The sequence below is a fragment of the Ixodes scapularis genome, unplaced genomic scaffold (assembly GCF_016920785.2).
Source record: "Ixodes scapularis isolate PalLabHiFi unplaced genomic scaffold, ASM1692078v2 PGA_scaffold3__209_contigs__length_174095766, whole genome shotgun sequence".
NCBI lineage: Eukaryota > Metazoa > Arthropoda > Arachnida > Ixodida > Ixodidae > Ixodes > Ixodes scapularis.
Window position 1 is genome coordinate 149,681,684 of NW_024609868.1, and position 17,811 is coordinate 149,699,494.

Below are 17,811 nucleotides of genomic sequence, written 5' to 3' on the forward strand. Positions count from 1 at the left end.
TTGTAGATAAACGTTGCTAGCCGACTGCATTCTCGCATTCCCACGCATCACTCCGAACAGAAAGGCGCTAGTTTCGGTTTGAAGTCGGTACCTTTTCTACAACATAGATGGCGGCAACATCAGTCTTCTGCACTCAGTGCATTTGGTGAGTTCGTTTGAGTCCAGTTTTCCGTGCAACACTCTGTGAGTGCGATGCATTCTGGGAGAGAACTCGAACGGTGCCAGTGCGTGTGAAACGAACTCGCTATTAGCCCCGAGAAGTTCGCCTGGCGCCCCCTTACGGCGAACCGGGGTGACGTCACGGCGAGGAGAGAATTTTTCCCCGACTCACCCCGCTCGCCCTGTGGAGGCTGTGACGACGCCAGCTGTCGGCGCGCTCGTTTCTATTTAATTTTTTTTTTGGCGTGTTTTTCGTAGGAAGTATAATATGCCTTGATTGAGGTATGGCCTGTAGCTACAGGCGAAACTTCAACGAACATTTTAATCATGGCTGACAGGCCAGGCAACGCATGAACCACAGCTGGTATGTGAAAATAAAGAAATATGGCCACAATTGCAGGGGCATCACTACAGATTTACATCTAGCACAATAAACGCTGCTGATGGTCCGAATGAATCGGCAAATTATATATACTATTTTTTTTTTTTTGTATCTGTGTCTTTAAACAAGATCGCCGAAGCAGAAAAGCTGATGCTGCTCGAGCAACGTGCTAAATACAGTCTCGGCCATGGGGAGAGAATCACAAGTAAGACAGCCCAAGTGCAGGGGCAAAGTAAGAAAACAAACAAGGAACATTTATTATATACATTGCTCGCACTTGACCTTTGCTGGATTCGGATAGTATTTCAATGGACTACACGGGTGATATCTGTGGACTTGTTTATATGAATCCTCAAGTAATATATAACAAACGTAAGTTATGGTGCCTAGCTCGTTATTAGTCCATTAAGCCCTAAAATTAAGATTTTACTTAAATCGAATTGTCCTGAAGCTAAAGTACCAGAAGCTTTTCTCACGCAGACTGTCGCCCTTCACAGGTTCCACATTTTCTGCTACCAGTGCTGCATCTACCACTGGACAGACGTTCGAATGCTTGCTTTTACTCCTGTTTTCCTCTGTTGTCAGAGAGTCCAGTTGCAGGGAGTTTGGAGGCTGAGGAAGCTTTTGGGGACCGGCGGCAGTGACTCTTAAATGGAAATGACAATTCAGACTAAACGGTGTATTTTCTGAATACGAAAGGCTGGAATAAAGAATGTCAGGAAAACGTATAAACATTCCAAATTACGGCACTATTGCTGTGCATATTTTGGGCAGTTTACTACATATCATAGAGGCAACTGGGGGACATTCGGCCGTTTTTGCTGCTATTATACAAACTAATTTCCAGTAATTGTGAATCCTCTAAGAAATATGCCTGCATACGCGTATAAACTATATAATTGATTCAGGAAGATGCTACATTTATGTAAAACAACCCTGTTCCGTGAGCACTTCAAAGATCATCAGACGCAGGGCCTTTAAAACGTCTGCAAACCAGCGCATGCAGAGTGGCAGCGCAGAGTCGGGGTCGCGAGCTAATTTGCCGACTACCTAAAGGCCCATGATATAAAGGCCGCTTCAGATGCCTTGAAAGCGGGATGTAATATCGTCCTAAATCATGAACATGCAAGGAACAGAATTCCAGCGTCTGAAACACTTGCGTCACCGCTTCACCGACCCCTCTCAAGATTGCCTTGCGTCGTGTGGACGGACGGGGAGGTTCATCGGCGTAATTGCCTCCGCCGATAGTTTTCGGGATTTGTAACCCAATTTTAAAGGTAAAAGGGATAAGCAGGCTTATAAAATGTACGGAAGCACGTTAATATCGGCCTAACTCAACGTCTTGCACATCGGGTAAACGAAGTCCGGCTCCTCGAAGAGCTTGCGGCACACAACGCCAAACCAGGAAACCGGTGCTGGGAAGCGACCCGATGCGAGATCGCGGAGCGGGGTACTCGCGCTGACGTCACGGTACACCTCACCCAATCAGGGCGCGGCGACCGCAGCGACGCTTGTGTTCGCTCTTGGGGCTAATAGTCAGTTGCAACCTAAGAACGAAGGGCGAGGGTAAGACAGGCCTGGGAGGAGGAAGGAGACGGAACGCTAAAGAGAGAAGGAGGTTTCACCTTCTCTTCTCCAGGGTTCCGTCTGCTTCCCCCTCCCCGGCCTGTCTTACCCTCGCCCTTCGTTCTTGGGATGCAACGGACTATAGATTATTTGCCATAAACAGAAAAACTATATTATTTAGGGTCGCCCACCCTCTAACAACAAGTATCCGGGTACAGTAGTTAATGGTTAATGTTGATGTCTAAAACCCTACGCTTTGGTGAGGGAAAAAATATAAAAGCTTTGGGGTCAAAGAAAATGTCACTGGAGAACACGTATTCTTTTGTGTCTTTCTTCGACTACAAAGTTTCTTATGTCTTCCCTCACTACAGTCTCGGGTTTTAAACATCATTATATTAACTATCACCAGCTCTGCTTCAGACTTACTGTCTTCTCATCGAGTGAACGGTCTCAGCTCTACGTGCGAAATCGTAGCGCCCAGAAAGCTCCACTTTAGCCGCTCTCTCTGGGGTCTTCGCTTTGTCTTGTTTTACTTCGGATAATACATTTGATTTTGTCGTGAGCTTGTGTCGTGCCAGAAGCCAGAGCACGCTGGGGAAATCTCCCCAGGAAACGTTCGCGTGGGAAATTGTCTTTGTGTGGCTACGGGCGAGCTTTCTCTGACTTCCTCCTTCGGGGGACCTTGAAGAAAGGCGTCTATGACCTCTGCCGGCGGAGCGAGCGCCGGCAGTTTCAAACTGGTCGTCTGGGGTCACGTGGCTGTAATCTTCCTTGCGCTCGCCACGAACGCTCTAACATATGAAGGTACGAACATGAACCGGAGGTAGAAAGAACGGTCGATGTGTAAATAGGAGACGGCACAACCGCTTTCAAGCATTACCTTTCCTTGAACTGGGTACGACTACGAAAAAAACAAAGAAAAAATAGAAACGCTCGGCACAGGTCGGGTATTTGTAGAAAGGCCATTGGGAGCAGGGGGGAGGGGGAGCTAGGCACGTGTAGCACACACGATGAATGCTTCGGGCAAAAGGAGGCCGCTGGCATGGGCTAGCGCTGGTCACGTGACCTTGACCACGTCGAGGCGCGACAACGTGCACCGCTCGCCACCGATGAAATCATTTATAACTCAAGTATTTCTTTTTTTTTTTTTTTTAGGTAGTAAGATGAGCGCGTAAACATGCTCTTTTCTTAATTTAATGTTAATAATGCTATCTTTTTATTTTTTTTTACAAAGCAATTAAGAATAAAAAAACAATTTGGCTTGTTTTTACAGACATTTGTGGACAGAGTTGGAGTTTGGTGGCGTGCGCTTGCAGAGCGCTGTTCCACATCATATTTTGGATTATATCATTGTTTCTAGCATCAAACAGGCTGAAGGAATGCTACTTGATTTATTCTAAACGTACCAGTCATACTTGTACACGTCATCGACTGCATTATATTTTTCTTGCCTAGTGTTTATGATAAAGAGCTGTTTAAGATGAATGTAGATGTTCAATGGGTAATTGTGGTGTCTAATTTATCCTTCGTATGTTTTTAATTTTTTTTTTAATCTTTATTTTTGTTACATTGTTTATAAACATTAATTTTTTCCTGAGCATTCGCTCGGGCACATGGAGGATCGGAAAAGTTTTAGACTCGATCCCTTCTGGCACTTACATCTCCTCTATGTCGTCATGACGAATGACGAATTGTGCTTTCCAGCAGTTCTATTTTCTCGTACATGTCTGTTACTGTTGAATTTTGTTTTCTAGCAGTTAACTTGAGGCTTTAAATTTTTAATATTAATTTCTTTTTTTAACAGTTTTATTTTGTTTCAGCATCTCCCTTGATGTTATAATGTGTTCTCTAGCAGTTTTGTTACGGGTTTTGCATCTCAATTATTTTGAAATTTTGTCTTTTATCAGTCTTTTTATTGCGTTGTATACAGTAATAATTCGGCACTGCGTTCAGCTCGAATATGAATGTTTTTTTCTGCGTAGAGAGAAGTTCGCAGCAGTTGCATATAAAATATGTAAAGTCTCGTGCTTAAGTTTGAGCGATTTCAATTTTTTTTCTTGATTCATTTGCTATGTGTGCAGTCTTTTCATTAAAATTTATTTCGTTGCATTTGTTTTTGGCGCGGAACGATTGGAATCATATTTGATATGCGTGTACATAGTGACAAGGCTATGTGATATTATATGAACTGCTTGTTCTCACACACAAGGACGACAAGTGCTCTTGTAAGGCAAAATATAATGCGCAATTTGAACAAAAAAAGAAACACAGGACATTCATGCTGGTCAATTGTGTTTTACACGTCATATCTTCCGGTGTCGCCCTTTTGCTTTTGTGATGTTATGGTTTTTCTCCAGCCTGTTGAGCTAATCGTCTTTCTTCACGCCACTCTTCATCAGTGACCTTAGATGTAATCGTGGGTTGTCTATCCCGCCAAGCCCTGCGCTTAAAGGGATAGTAAACCGCAATTTGGATTTCAGAAAACAATGGAGGAGGGGTAGAATGGAGGAGGGGTAGGCGGGACGTTAGAATCCGTACAACACCACCCATAAGGCGATATCTCAAATAAACGGCCGTATTAAAAAAAAAAAAAAAAAAAGAAAAAGAAAACGTTGCGATTGAACGAAGCCGATGAGGCGCGTGACTTCAACATATCTCGTTTCTTCCTCTCTTCGCTTCGCCACCCCAAGGCGGCGAGGCGAGGAGCGTGCAAAGGCACCAAAACACGGCACTTCGGCCTGCCAAGGGAGCCTTGAACACCGGCAAAACTTGCTTTGGACAAGTTGTGCCTCTTTCCTGCGGCATTGCACTTTCGTAAAAATGTCCACGTGTTCTCAATGGCAAGTATCACTCCTCACACGGGATCTTAGAGAACGTCTTCGGCGAATGACGACGAAGTAGAAAACGTGTCTTTAGCACGCTGGAAAACCGCAGCAAAACGCTAGCAAAACGAGAAAAAACGGCATGCAAGATGTCCGTCCGGTGGCCACACTCACGGTGCGTTGATGCGCGATCCAGCAATTGTCATTCAGATTAGTTATGCCGCGAACCACCCTAGGGTCGAATTCGAAAGGTTTCGATATTTTTCGAACCCAACTGAGGTTCGAAATCGAAACATTTCAATATTTTCGACCGTGCGATGGTTCAAATCGAAAAATTCGCAACTTTAAAAAATCGTGGAGTTTCGAAGTCCAAGAGGTCGAAGCTTTCACGGTTTCTAAAAGTTCGAGTTCAATTATTTCGAATATTTTTTTACTTGAGGTTCGGGAAATTTGAAGATTTCGAACTTTTCTAACTTGAAATTCGAGAGATCGAATGTTTCGAATTTCTTCGGATCTGGAATGCAAAAAATTCGAACATTTCGAATTCTTAGAGACACAAAGTTCGATGGATTCAAAGATTTCGAATTTCTTTTTACATAAAGTTCAAAAAGTTCGGTTTCAATTTCCTTTTAGGGCTAAATTCAAAAAAAAAAACCTCGAAGGTTTCGAATTTCTTTTTAAATCCAAGAGCGCAAAGTTCGAAGTCCGGTTTTCATGTTCCGCCACAGTTTCAGTTTCAAATAGCGTTTTCACACCTCACTCTTTTTCACAAAATCAGGTTTAGAAAAGTTCAGGTGTGATATTCAGACTGCGCGAAGTCGGTCAGGCAATTAAATGAGACGACGAGCGACCCGGATGTGCTGGAATATTTGCCAATGCAGAGTGACGTGTGACCATAGATCAGTAATTGTGACCACCAGCCTGGGGGGGTCATTAACGTGCATCACGAAGTAGTGATCCCACGAACGCACTGTTTAACGATACTCATCCAGTTCGAAACGGCCAGGGGCAGGCAGGTCGTTGAGGCTCACAAAAACCTTGAAGCGATCTGGCAAACTGCCTCTCCACCCCCTTGCACGCTGGTAGTAATACAATCGAACGCCGCACGAGTGACACTGGTGTATAGAAAGTTTAGTTTGTACATGATGCAAAATCCTGACACTGGGAATGAAATTCGAAAGAAAAGGTGTAAGAAGACAGAAAAAAGGGGACAGGACAACGTCTCAAACTCAGCTCAGGACAACGTCTCAAACTCAACTCAGCTGAGTTTGAGACGTTGTCCTGTCCCCTTTTTTCTTTCTTCTTATACTATTTCTTTCGAATTTCATTCCCAGTCTCAGAATTTTGCATCATCATGATCAACATGCACCAGCTCGCTTGCACCTTGACCATTTTTTTTGTTTGTAATTGCTTCGGAGATTTATTTTCCGGGACGGACGAAACGCCGAGCAAAAAGCACAGAAGCCGACACAACTTGAGGTCGAGGAGCGTTCTACCATACCAGTGGCGTTGGAAGAGGGAAAACGGGGGGGAGGGGGGGGGGGAGAAAGGGGAAAGGGGGGCTCCAGTCTGCCCCCGACCCCTCCCCCCCAGATATTTCGGAATTTAAAAAAAAAAACAATACGGGGAAAGAGGGCATGGTCCAGCTTATTTCAGTCTGAAATTATTTAGGCATATGTATAGCTACTGTCGCTTTCCTCTGCATAAGAGATCGCGTAGATGGTCATTGTTGGAAATTTGTTGTCAAAAGGCACTACTCGGTGGTTCGGAAGTTTAAAGCTAAGTCTTTTTGACCTAAATAACTGTGCCATTGGTAAAAAATAATAAATAAATAAACAATACAATAAATGCTAAAATTAAAGCTAAAGAGAAAAAAAAATCAAGAACCCGCCGGAAGTGTTGTATTCTTGCATATTTAGAGGCCCAGAACTAGGAAACAGGTTTCTCCTACCAAAATGTGTGCAGGCTAAAAGAAACACGTCCCACAAACGTGAAAAAAAAAATCTTTTTTTGAATGACCGTGCTGAACTTAAACAATTTTGAAAAAAATCTTTCCCCATGAGTTAATTTATTCCTCAACGTGAAAAAAAACAATAAATATATTATTTTGTATTCTACAGATGGAAATGATATGTACTGACAGTGGTGTTAATATAAATGCCATGCCTCAAACAATTTAGACGAAAAAAATTACAAAGTTTAGGGCATAATTGCCCGTACATGCTTGGACATTTCTTCGAAACTCGGCTTGAACAACAATAATCATATCTTAAGAAGACACTTACCTAGGCTATACATAGATCATTCTTAAAAAGTTTAAGATCTCTATCATAAATAGCTTCGGCGAGAGCGCGCTTCAAATATGGCACAAACGACAATTATCAAAAAATCGTCGTCCTTCCTCGCTCCTTTAAAACCAAGCATGCCAGATGATTGAAATAAACGGCATTGTCTTTCGCAAGGAATGCGGCACCGCATGTAAAAATGCGAAAAACAAAATTACGAATATACCTCGCTGCTTGAACCGAAATGGAACCGACCGCCCGTCTTTCGAAGTTCGGCGAACTTTTGACTTTTCAGGAATCGAAAGTTCGACAATTTTCGAAATCTTTTGATTAGTAAGTTAGAAAGTTCAAAAGTTATCGAATTTCTTAGCGCAGGAAGTTCGAAAGTTCGAAAAGCTTCTAACTTTATAGTGCGCGAAGTTCGAAAGTTCGAAAATCATCGATTTTTAGTGTATCAAGTTCGAAAGTTCGTCAAGCATCGAATTTTGCAGCGTAATAAGTTCGAAATTTCGAAAAGAGTTGATTTTCTTAGTTTAACAAGTTCAAAAATTCGATATGAAGGTTCGAAAATTCGAAATCTTTCAAACGTTTCGACCGCTTGCTTCGATCATCAAACCCTCCGTTCGAAAAATGCTCACGGCATCCCTAAGTGAGATCAGTGCCCAGTCCGCTCTCGGCTGATGGCGCCTCCTCGTTTGCCCCTATACTTCCCAACGAAAGGCCAAACTCTCTCAATATACGGCTGTGTGCGATGGAGCCTCCCTAGCGTGATGACGAGGAGGATGTCGCCACCTCGCGGCGAGTGGCGGAGTTAGCGGAATTACGCTCGTACTGCTGGGGAGCGACTCTAATAGGACAGTCAGAGAAGCCTTCGCGCGCGCGCGCTTCGGGATCTCGAAGGCCATGCTCAGTGTTTGGTAGTTCAAACCTTATCCACCAGAAGGCAGCAGTAGGCTGTTTTTTGTTGAGCGGCCTTGTCGGCGGGGTTTCCCGTGTCTTCGTAAGTGTATTTCGTGATTTATTAGTTCCACACGTCTTCGTAATTGTTGCTTTAAGAAATTATGTTTGATCTTGGGTAGAACAACGATAATTTCAGTACAGCCCTGCAAACGATTGATTGTTTTATGAATGTAGGGGAAGCGGGCGAATTAGGGTTCGTGACCGTTCAATAACATGGCACCGTAATCGGTTTCCGCGTCTAACATGCTGTTTTATTTGGTAGTATCTGTAAAACCTAGATTTTATAGCAGTTTTGTTTTCTTCTCTCACATGGGTTCTAGTGTTTTCTATAAGCGACAGAGCGTACGCGTTCGGCGCATGCCAAGCGAAAAAGAAGATTCGGCACTGAGTGGTGATGACGATCCTGAGTGTATGTAGTCTAGTGCTCTTTTTATCGAAATGATTTGGTTTGAAGTTTGTTGGATGTCTCAGTTCGTTTGTACTCGTTATAAGGTTGAAAAAAAAAAAGACGTGACGAACACGAGACAGAACTTTAACGAAGTTCTGTCTGGGAAGTCAATTATGTTATTTGCTTCATCTGTTCTCTTTTTTCGCAGATGTCCCCGCTGGTTGTGTGCTAGATTCAGACACGGAAGCCATGCCGAAGGACATAAACTCCGATGACAACTCGTCGTTTTGTCCTTAGCAGTGTTATATGATACACGATTGAGCCGGAAGTAAACAAATTCTGGTCACGTACACGGAGGTAAACAAATTCAGCGCACGTACTCGGCACGTGTCTTGGTTCCATCCTGTGTCATCCTCCCGCGTGACCATGACGTCACTTCCCCACGCCCCGTTCCCACCCCCATGGCCCTCCCACGGTCCTCTGACCCCAACTTTGGGAACCTGTCAATCATTCGGCACAGTCACTGGATGATGACGTCAGAGGTCGGGTTGCCCCTCCCACGGACCGGTCCCCAAATGTCGGGACCTGTCAGTCATTTGGCAGAGTCAAGTGATGATGATGTCAGAGGTAGGGACGACACTCGGCACTTCGTTCCATCCTGTATCATCCTCCCGCGTGACCTTAACGTCACATTCCCCTCCCATAGCCAATTCCTCGGCCCCCAATTCCGGGACCCGACAATCATGAGTGTTCCCAGAGGGTGCGAATTCAGTTGAGTCATTCGCCAGAGGGTGACGTCACAAGATGATGATGTCATAGCGCGGGACGGTCACATGACGACGAAGGACACGTGACATTTGAATCACTGCGCGGTAAATGCATTTTATTCGCTAAAAAAGGTTCTGCGGCCGCTGGGAATCGACCACGGCACCTTGCGCACGGGAGTCCGACACTCTACCGCCTAAGCTACGAGCTCATTGTTTTTGTCTTTATATCCTTTAATTTCAGTTTGAACAGTTACAATAAAGTCATTCATTTTACTCATTGGTTACACGTATTTCACTTTTACACAAAAGACACCCACTTTTTTTCGGATGCATGGAACATGCTACATTGTCACCGGTATTGATATTTCCGCATACGCAAGTCGCTAGCTATCAGATAAAGACATCGGGAACGTTTCAAATGGAGTTCTATATTGTTTTTTCCTAATCATGCTTAACAGTAGTTGTAAATGGTTAAAGCATAAATATCTGTTACAATTTCTTCATCTGGATGATGTTATCCAGTATTGGCGCCCACTCTGGGGCCCGCTCTGCGGGAGCATAGATGCTCTTAATCTGGGTGATAATTTCACTGAAATACACATTTACAGGCTGAGGGTTAATGTCTGCATGTCTCACTGCCTTGCGTGATTTCCAAATACTAAAAAGCCCGATGACCATAAAAAGGTCGTATGGAATCAAATCTTGTTTGTCGATAGGAAGGAAACGAATAAAGTATGGTGTGATAGGCAAATCTTTTTTCAAAGTCCGCTTTAAAGGGGCGGTGCAATGATTTTAACACTGAACGAATTTGCAGCTTGTATTTTTTATATTGTTTACTTCGGCATAAGTAAGAGAAAAAGTGCCACCATATCCCAAAATACCTCTATTTCGCTGCGTAATCGCAAAATAAAGAGCGCTTTTTTTCCCAACCTGCGGCCACATGGTGGCCGCAAATGGAACCTGTGGTGTGACGTCACTCGGAGTGGTTTTTGTAAGTGATAGTGTTAGGCAATTGTAAGCTTGATTTAAGGTTAAGTTTTAAAAATCTTGTTGTTTAGGCATGCATAAACGCTTCAAAAGCCAAAAGTCAACAAAACCTGCCGTCGCCGTCATCCGTCGACGCCCGAGGCGCCTACGGCGGCTACACGAGCAACCCGGACACCCGGACGTTTTGTCTTTCCCTCGCTCGACGGAGTCCGTTCGTCGTGGTCCGGGTATCGTGGTGTTGTTATCGTTCCTGGTTTCTCGACCTCGACTTCGACTTCGACTGCCCGCCGCGGCCGCCGGCGATGCCGACTGCGTGTTGTGCTCTGCTGTGCCCGAACCGTGACTTGAAAAGTCTACGGATCCGAGGCAAAAGTCTCACATATCATCGCCTCCCGCTCGAGGAACCACTCAGGAGTGAGTGGTGTCGGAGGATCGGAAGAGACCCTGGGAAGACAGACGTGCGCGTATGCTCCGATCACTTCGACGAGAATCGGGACTACCGTTGTATAAGAAGTATCCTTCGTGATGCCGGGCAGACGATGCCGAGAGCCCTCCTGAAGCCGGACGCAGTTCCTACTCTTCGACTGCCCCCCGCGACGAAGCCTACCATCCCCCCAGCGAACGAAACAACGCTGAAACGTCGCAGAACTTTGGTAAGCGGCGCTTTTTTTTTTTCGTGAACGGTATTTACAGCAGAGGTTTTATCAGAAGTTTCGGTTTTCCAGGGTGATGAGCCGGTTGATGACCTGCACTGCTTCGAGGGCGACGCACCTCGTGAGCCTTGCGAGGACTGCTGCCGTTGCGGTCCCCGAGCAACCACACACGACGCAGCTGTTCAGACGTCTGCTGAGATCCCGAGGCCGCCTCAGCCGCCTGCCGTGAGAAACGCTTCCGTGGGAACAGACCCTCGGCGGGGAAAGCAGACCGTCGGCAGGCATAAAATTGGTTTGCTCTGTATGTTTATACAGCCTTTATGGAGATGCGTCTCAACGGGTAATCGGTCTCTTAGCTGTAGATGAGAAATTTAGCCAGTGCAGTACAGCCGCTAGCCTGGGGCTTTTAACGTACATCACGCAGTAGTGATCACGCGAACGCGTGCCGGTAAGAAACTCATCCAGATCGAAACGGCGGGTATCGATCCAGGAGGTTCCCAGCGCAAGCTTTCGCTCCACTCCGAGCTCAGACGCGTTAGCCCACTCGGGGCATGAAACTGGAGCAGCCTTCATTAGTCTGCTTGACGTCACGTGGTAGAGGTTGACTCTGGCGTTCCCCAGGGCTCTGTGCTCGGACCTCTACTTTTCTTGTTGTTTATTAATGATATAGTTGACGATGTTCCGGTAAAAATCAGGTTATACGCTGATGATTGTATAATTTACTCAGAAATAGCTAGTACTTCCGATCAGCTTTTGTTGAATAGAGCTTTTCAAAAAATCACGGAATGGTGTACGCAGTGGCAAATGACTGTTAACTATGAAAAAACTGTTTTTATGAGAATTACTGACAAAAGAAATCCTTTGAAATTTGTTTACAATACTAATAATATTCTTCTATCTGAAGTAACACAATATAAATACCTTGGACTATGGATCACTCATAATCTTACTTAGACAAAACAGCTTGATTACGTAACATCAAATGCTCTTCGAAAGTTATTTTCTTAGAAGGACTCTAAGACTTTCTACCCCTTCCTTGCGTCTTCTAACCTACAAAGCCATAGTGTTGCCTACATTAGATTACGCGGCCATCATTTGGGATCCCTTCACCAAACTAAACATTAACAAGCTGGATCGTGTGCAGAAGAAGGCAGTTCGCTACATTTACAATAGCTTTGGACGTACCTCTATAACTGAACTTTTAACCAGAGCTAACTTAAAGTCGTTATCTCTCAGAAATCAGCATTCTCGACTAAAATTTTTGTACCAATTAATAAATGGACATTATAGGATAGATCTGTCTCATTTGATAAACTTCTCATCAGGCTACGCTACTCGACAGAGGCATGCGCTAACAATAACTCCTTTTCGATCGCATAATAATTGCTTCAAGTACTCTTTTTTCCGCGAACAGTAGCTGATTGGAATAGCCTTTCTGAGAGTGTCGTTATGCAGCCATCATTGTCTTTATTTGAATCCCTTCTAAATTAGTTTTGTCCCTCTGAAAAATATTTGTTCTTTTGTTTCTGCAACTTGTTTGCTCTTTTGTATGCCTGCATGTCTTGACAATCAAGTGTATACCCACCTGCTAAAATCCCTTTCAGGGATTGCAGTATCAATAAATAAATAATACAATAAATAAATAGATTAAAACGATTAAAATATGTGCATGATTAGAGATTAAAACGATTAAAATATGTGCATGATTAGTTCCATATGCCATGATATTGTGCGCTTTATCGATAGGATGACAATGAAATCGTGAGCGATCGAAAGCGTCGCAGCGGTCGGCCTGCCACGATTGGCCGAAAGCTGTCTATGACATCAGCAAAGGTTTTCTCATCGACGGAAATAAGACTAATGTGATAACTTCAAATTGGACGGTGTTGGCAGTGTTGGTTTTAGAGCGCATTGATTTCAAGCCTCCACCATGCTTTTTACAAATACCATCCAACTTGTTTTTCGCAAGGTAATTACATCAAGGGCGGGGGGGGGGGGGGGGGAACCATAGGAGCAGCGACGTAGCTTTTAGACTTTCCATTTCCAGTCAAGGCGCACGGCGTCGTGCGTATAGCTTCACTCATGCAAGATGACAGCCCAAAATATAACGGCACATTCGAAGTGTGCATGTGCAGCCCCGGGTTTTCTTCACCTTTTGTGTATTTAACTTCTATTTCATACTGAAGTGTTGTTTGCTGTCAGATCAAACAGGAGATATTGTTCAAGTTCATCGTTTGCTGAGAAATGGAGCTTGCGCCGGAGTGCATTCAGCAGAAACAGGAGCTTACGCAAACCCAGGCGGAATAAGGAGTTAGATATTGATACCTGTGCCCTTTCTTCAGGCACACAGGCAAACTTCTTCGCAATAGGTGTGACCAGTGACTGGGTCCAGACTGATGGTAGCGGTGACACAGCCATCAGTGCCAGCACATCGATCCCACTCCCCAGCGCTTCAGATGACGATGACAGCGACGAGGAGGAGGAGGAGGAGGAGGACGATGACGAGGACAAGGATCCCATGTACGAGCCGTTCATCAAAGAAAGCTGTGTTGGGTAAGATTATGGTTTTTCCTTCGCTTGAAACAGACATTATAGGAACATGGAAGTGCTTAAAGGGACATTGACAGGGTATTTATGCCTGGGAAGGTTTTTATTGGTCGATGGCACATTAGACCCCAACTACCCCGAACACAATTTGTTCGAAATTCTCGAAATTCGATTTTCTTCCGACCGAAAACTGCCTATCGAGAACTGGCCGGTTTGAGTCGTGCTCACTCTCTTTTCCAATGTGATGTGCCGTTTTCTATAGTTTAGACACAACCACAAAAGATAATCAAAGTCGTTGGTCATCGAAAGCACACACTAAATACTAAAAATAGACAAAAAATATGATATCTATTTTTTGTGACTTATAAAAAACAACAAATGCGTCGATTGAAAAAAAAAAAAAGTGGCACAGCCTTGTGACTCCTTTTAAATTTCTCCTCCTCTATAGCTATTCTTCCTCCCTAGTTTGGTTTCGGTTTTGAGCTGTTTTTTTTTTTACTTTATTAAAAATATATGTGACGCCGTACCAAAATATTGATTCGGTAGTCTTCTGACACCATAATCGATCGCCTGGCAAAACATAAATAAAATTTGTTGGGGTGTGTCAGTGTCCCTTTAATTTATCATTTGAAAACTACAGTAGCTACAAAATAAAACATCTAAAATTGGGCCACAGCAAAAGAAAATTTGGGAAGTGTGCCGCAACTGAAATGAACATGCATCCGCCGTGGTCGGAGGCACAAAATCTGTCTAAACTGACAAGCAGAGATTTCTGAAACTATTTGCTCCAATTGAGGACTATTTTTGTCAGAGCCGTTCTTATTTAGACAATTGTCGGATACCCTGTCTTTCTGGAGTGAGTGAAGTCACTGACATTGAAGGGCAGGGACATAAGAGTTTGGTCAGTCAGTCAGCCACTACGATAGTCAATATCTATTTGTTCTGTTCAGATTCAAGTGGTATGATCATTTTTGAAACCACTGGTGGTTATAGGATGACCCTTGTTAAAAAGAAAAAGCCAATCGCCTTCGTTGTGGTGAATGCTTATATTGTTTTTGTCACACAGAGAAGGGTAGCAATATAAAAAGAAAGTAAAACGCTACGGGTAATTACACAGAGTACACTGCCAGTTTCTAGCATTGCCGCATTATGGTTAGCATGAAGCATAATAATTTATAAGGGTGCCCACAAATTGTAAATTAAATTTAAAACTCGTTCTAGTATTGTGAGCCGAGAAAAAATTCCAGCCCTTATAGTATGTGTTTTTTTGTGTCCATTCATTCACACAACCCCAAGCAATTAGTTTTCACCGATAATCACTGTTCAAAGCATCTACTTACAGCATACACCAACTCAACTCTGTGACGTCACGGCGCGGTGGTGGCGCGTCGGTCGCACTTCCGGTCTGGGGCTGTGGGCAGAAGTCCCCATGCCAGACGTGTATTCCTGAGTTGTTTTGAAAGGAACCAGACAAAAACCTGCCTTCTCGTCAAAACGCCGCGACTGGGGCCGTACCAAAAGTGTCGAGAAAGGTTTGAAGGTCAGTTTTCACGTGCTCAGTTTGTCCGAGAATCTGGATGTGTGCCGTGAAAAGGGAAAAGCAGACGTCGTCGGACAACGATTGCTTGGGCGGGAAGCATTTTGGGTTGAATTCACGGATACTTGTGTTCATCAGATTTATTTGTTTTGTTCCAACATGAACGCCAGAAAACCGTCAAGTTGTGCGGACCCCCCGTGGACTACGTTCAGTGCGTCTTGAAGTTCAAACGGCCGCCTGATTGTTTGAATTGTCGTCTGCTCTTTCAAACGTTTCTGCTTGTCGTCTGCTCTCTTAGATGACGCCGGTCCGTAGACCAAATGTTGGCCCGGTACTTGTGATAAGAAGTGAGTGAAGGCCTCAAAAGACTTAAATTTGAAGGTTGGTAAGCAGGCTCGATGTAAACAGTAGATACAAGGAGATGTTGGTCATTGTTACCAGTGACCAACACCGACTTGTTATGCCTAATTCAGTTGGTCCGATTCTGTTTGCGATTTTCAGTGTCGTCGTCGACCATCTCAGCTGCGGTTCACGCTTTTGCAGCCCGAGCGGCGTCGCGACTGAAAATTTTGAGCGAAATCTCATCATGCGAATCAGGCTTTAGCGTACAATCTGCGGCGTCCACGCGGAATGAATCGCCACATGTCACATTATTCACGCGAAGTTTTACGGTGTAACGAGCCTCGGTAATTTCGCTGACGCCGCTCAAGATAGTCAGACATCGCCAGGAAGACATACACCAAACAATTCGAACGCGAAAAAGGGCAGGGGGACTCACACCGACGCCGACGACATCGCATTTCAATGGTTTGTTTATGGGCGACGGCGTGCTTTTTGCCCACACCCCCATCGCGCATGCGCGGCGCCGGTGGCGTCCGCTAGGGGCGCTCCGGTTTGTTTGTAAACATGAGTTGGTGTATATAGCTGAGATGCAAATTTTTTTACAAATAAGATTAACAATCATAAGTAGACATAAACTTTTCCTATATATAGACACCAAAAAAAAATATGCAGTGTCAATGTAAGGCAAGAATGTTCTGTTTTTTGTTGATAAGCTGAGCACAGAAATGAGTGTCAAACACTAAATATTCACAACTTTTACAGGAAGGACACCTTCACAAGTGCAGAACCTGGGTACCAGGAGCGGAAGTTCTTGGAATTCGAGAGTTGCCTCGAACAGCTGTTTTCTGTATGCAAGACTTGCTACAGCCCTTGCGACGTCTCCATGAAGGGGGTTGGCACTCTGCTCGTGGTACGGACCTCTTGCCCTGCAGGGCACACGAACCGCTGGGACAGCCAACCGTACATCAACGGCAGGGGGGCGGGGAACCTGCTCCTCACATCTCTCGTGCTCTTCACGGGTGCCTCCCCAACCAGAACGCTGCGCCTGTTCCAGTTGATGAACATCCAGGTCTTCTCAAAAAAGACCTACTTCAACTACCAGCGAGCAATTTTGGTCCCAGCTGTTGAAGAGGTGAATATGATGCCACTTCTTTCATTATCTCACATGTTTTTTTCTCCCGATGCAGTGTTTCACTGCACTTTTTATGTCATTATCGCACATTTTAGTATCAATTTTCACAGGTGTGGAGAGACGAGCAAGAGAAGCTGATGGAAGAGCTCCGTGACCAGCCCCTCGACCTCGCTGGTGATGGGAGGTGTGACTCTCTTGGCTTTAGTGCCAAATACCTAACGTATTCCCTGCACGTGCCCTCTGTCAACAAGATCCTGCACTTTGAGCAAATTCAGGTTGGAGAGGTGAGGAATGATTACTACCACCTCCTTACAGTAGCTTCGTAATCAGATGCATATTGAAGCCTTCAGCTACACCTAGTTATTTATACTGACACATTTTGCGGCCGAGCAATATCATTCAGTGCTCTTGTGGAAGAAACAGAGCTCCATGGCTTTTGATCAATCACTGTGATTATAAAAAATGCTCGCTGGGGTCTGTAGTCCGGGTTTATCTGAAATAGTTACAATTTCATGTCTGGTATTATGGTCATCCTGCAGTCTCCTGCACACCTATCCTGTCCTTTGAATCAATTTCTACACCTTTGGCTATAGACCAACACGCAGCCCTGACATCACGCAGCTGCGGTGGCGCTGTCGACGGCACTGCGCATGTGCAAACGCTTTACTTCACGCAAATTTTGTTTCTGCATACACACTGTGCCCACACCTGGTGTCGGCCAACACAGGCTTGTTTGTAAACAGCGTGTAGGTCTATAAATATCAGAAGGAAATTTAGCAGGTCTATCTGATCCACTGTCTTACTAACATGACAATGGTCTAAAATTGGAGCCAAGCTGTGAAATGAGATATCTGTCCAAAGCTAGATGTCAGAAGGTATTTTATTTAGAAAGCAAATAGTTCAGAAAATGTGAGGCGGCAGAATACTTGAATATGTAAAATATATGTGATAATCATTGCAGAAACTGAAAAACTACTTGCGCCACTTTACGGAAACTTTGCAGTGCGAAGCGGTGCGCTGCAGCGGGCACATGGAAAAGGAAGGTCTTGTGCGGTCCCTTGCTTTCACAAGGGACAACCAGCTCACTGTGCAGTCCCTGGCCACCGACGGGCACTGTTCCATCGGGAAACACATGCGGGAAAAAGAACCGGCCATCCTGCACTACTTCGACGTATGGCACGTTTCAAAAAGTAAATATCACATGTTATGATCCTCTTCAACTTCGCCAGTCTACGCTGCTTGCCAAATTGGCGAAAGCTAGGCTCGAGCAATGTTCCGCTTGAC

The 17,811-nt window shown here is 44.6% G+C and overlaps 1 protein-coding gene across 1 annotated transcript; it reads left to right on the top strand.

Moving 5' to 3' along the window:
- Positions 1 to 15,982: 15,982 nt before the first annotated feature.
- On the top strand, positions 15,983 to 17,737 carry LOC121837319. The gene is made up of 4 exons (XM_042292918.1): positions 15,983 to 16,074; positions 16,158 to 16,527; positions 16,638 to 16,811; positions 17,531 to 17,737. The coding sequence occupies exons 1-4, from the start codon at positions 15,983 to 15,985 to the stop codon at positions 17,735 to 17,737; spliced, it is 843 nt and encodes a 280-aa protein (XP_042148852.1).
- Positions 17,738 to 17,811: the final 74 nt, after the last annotated feature.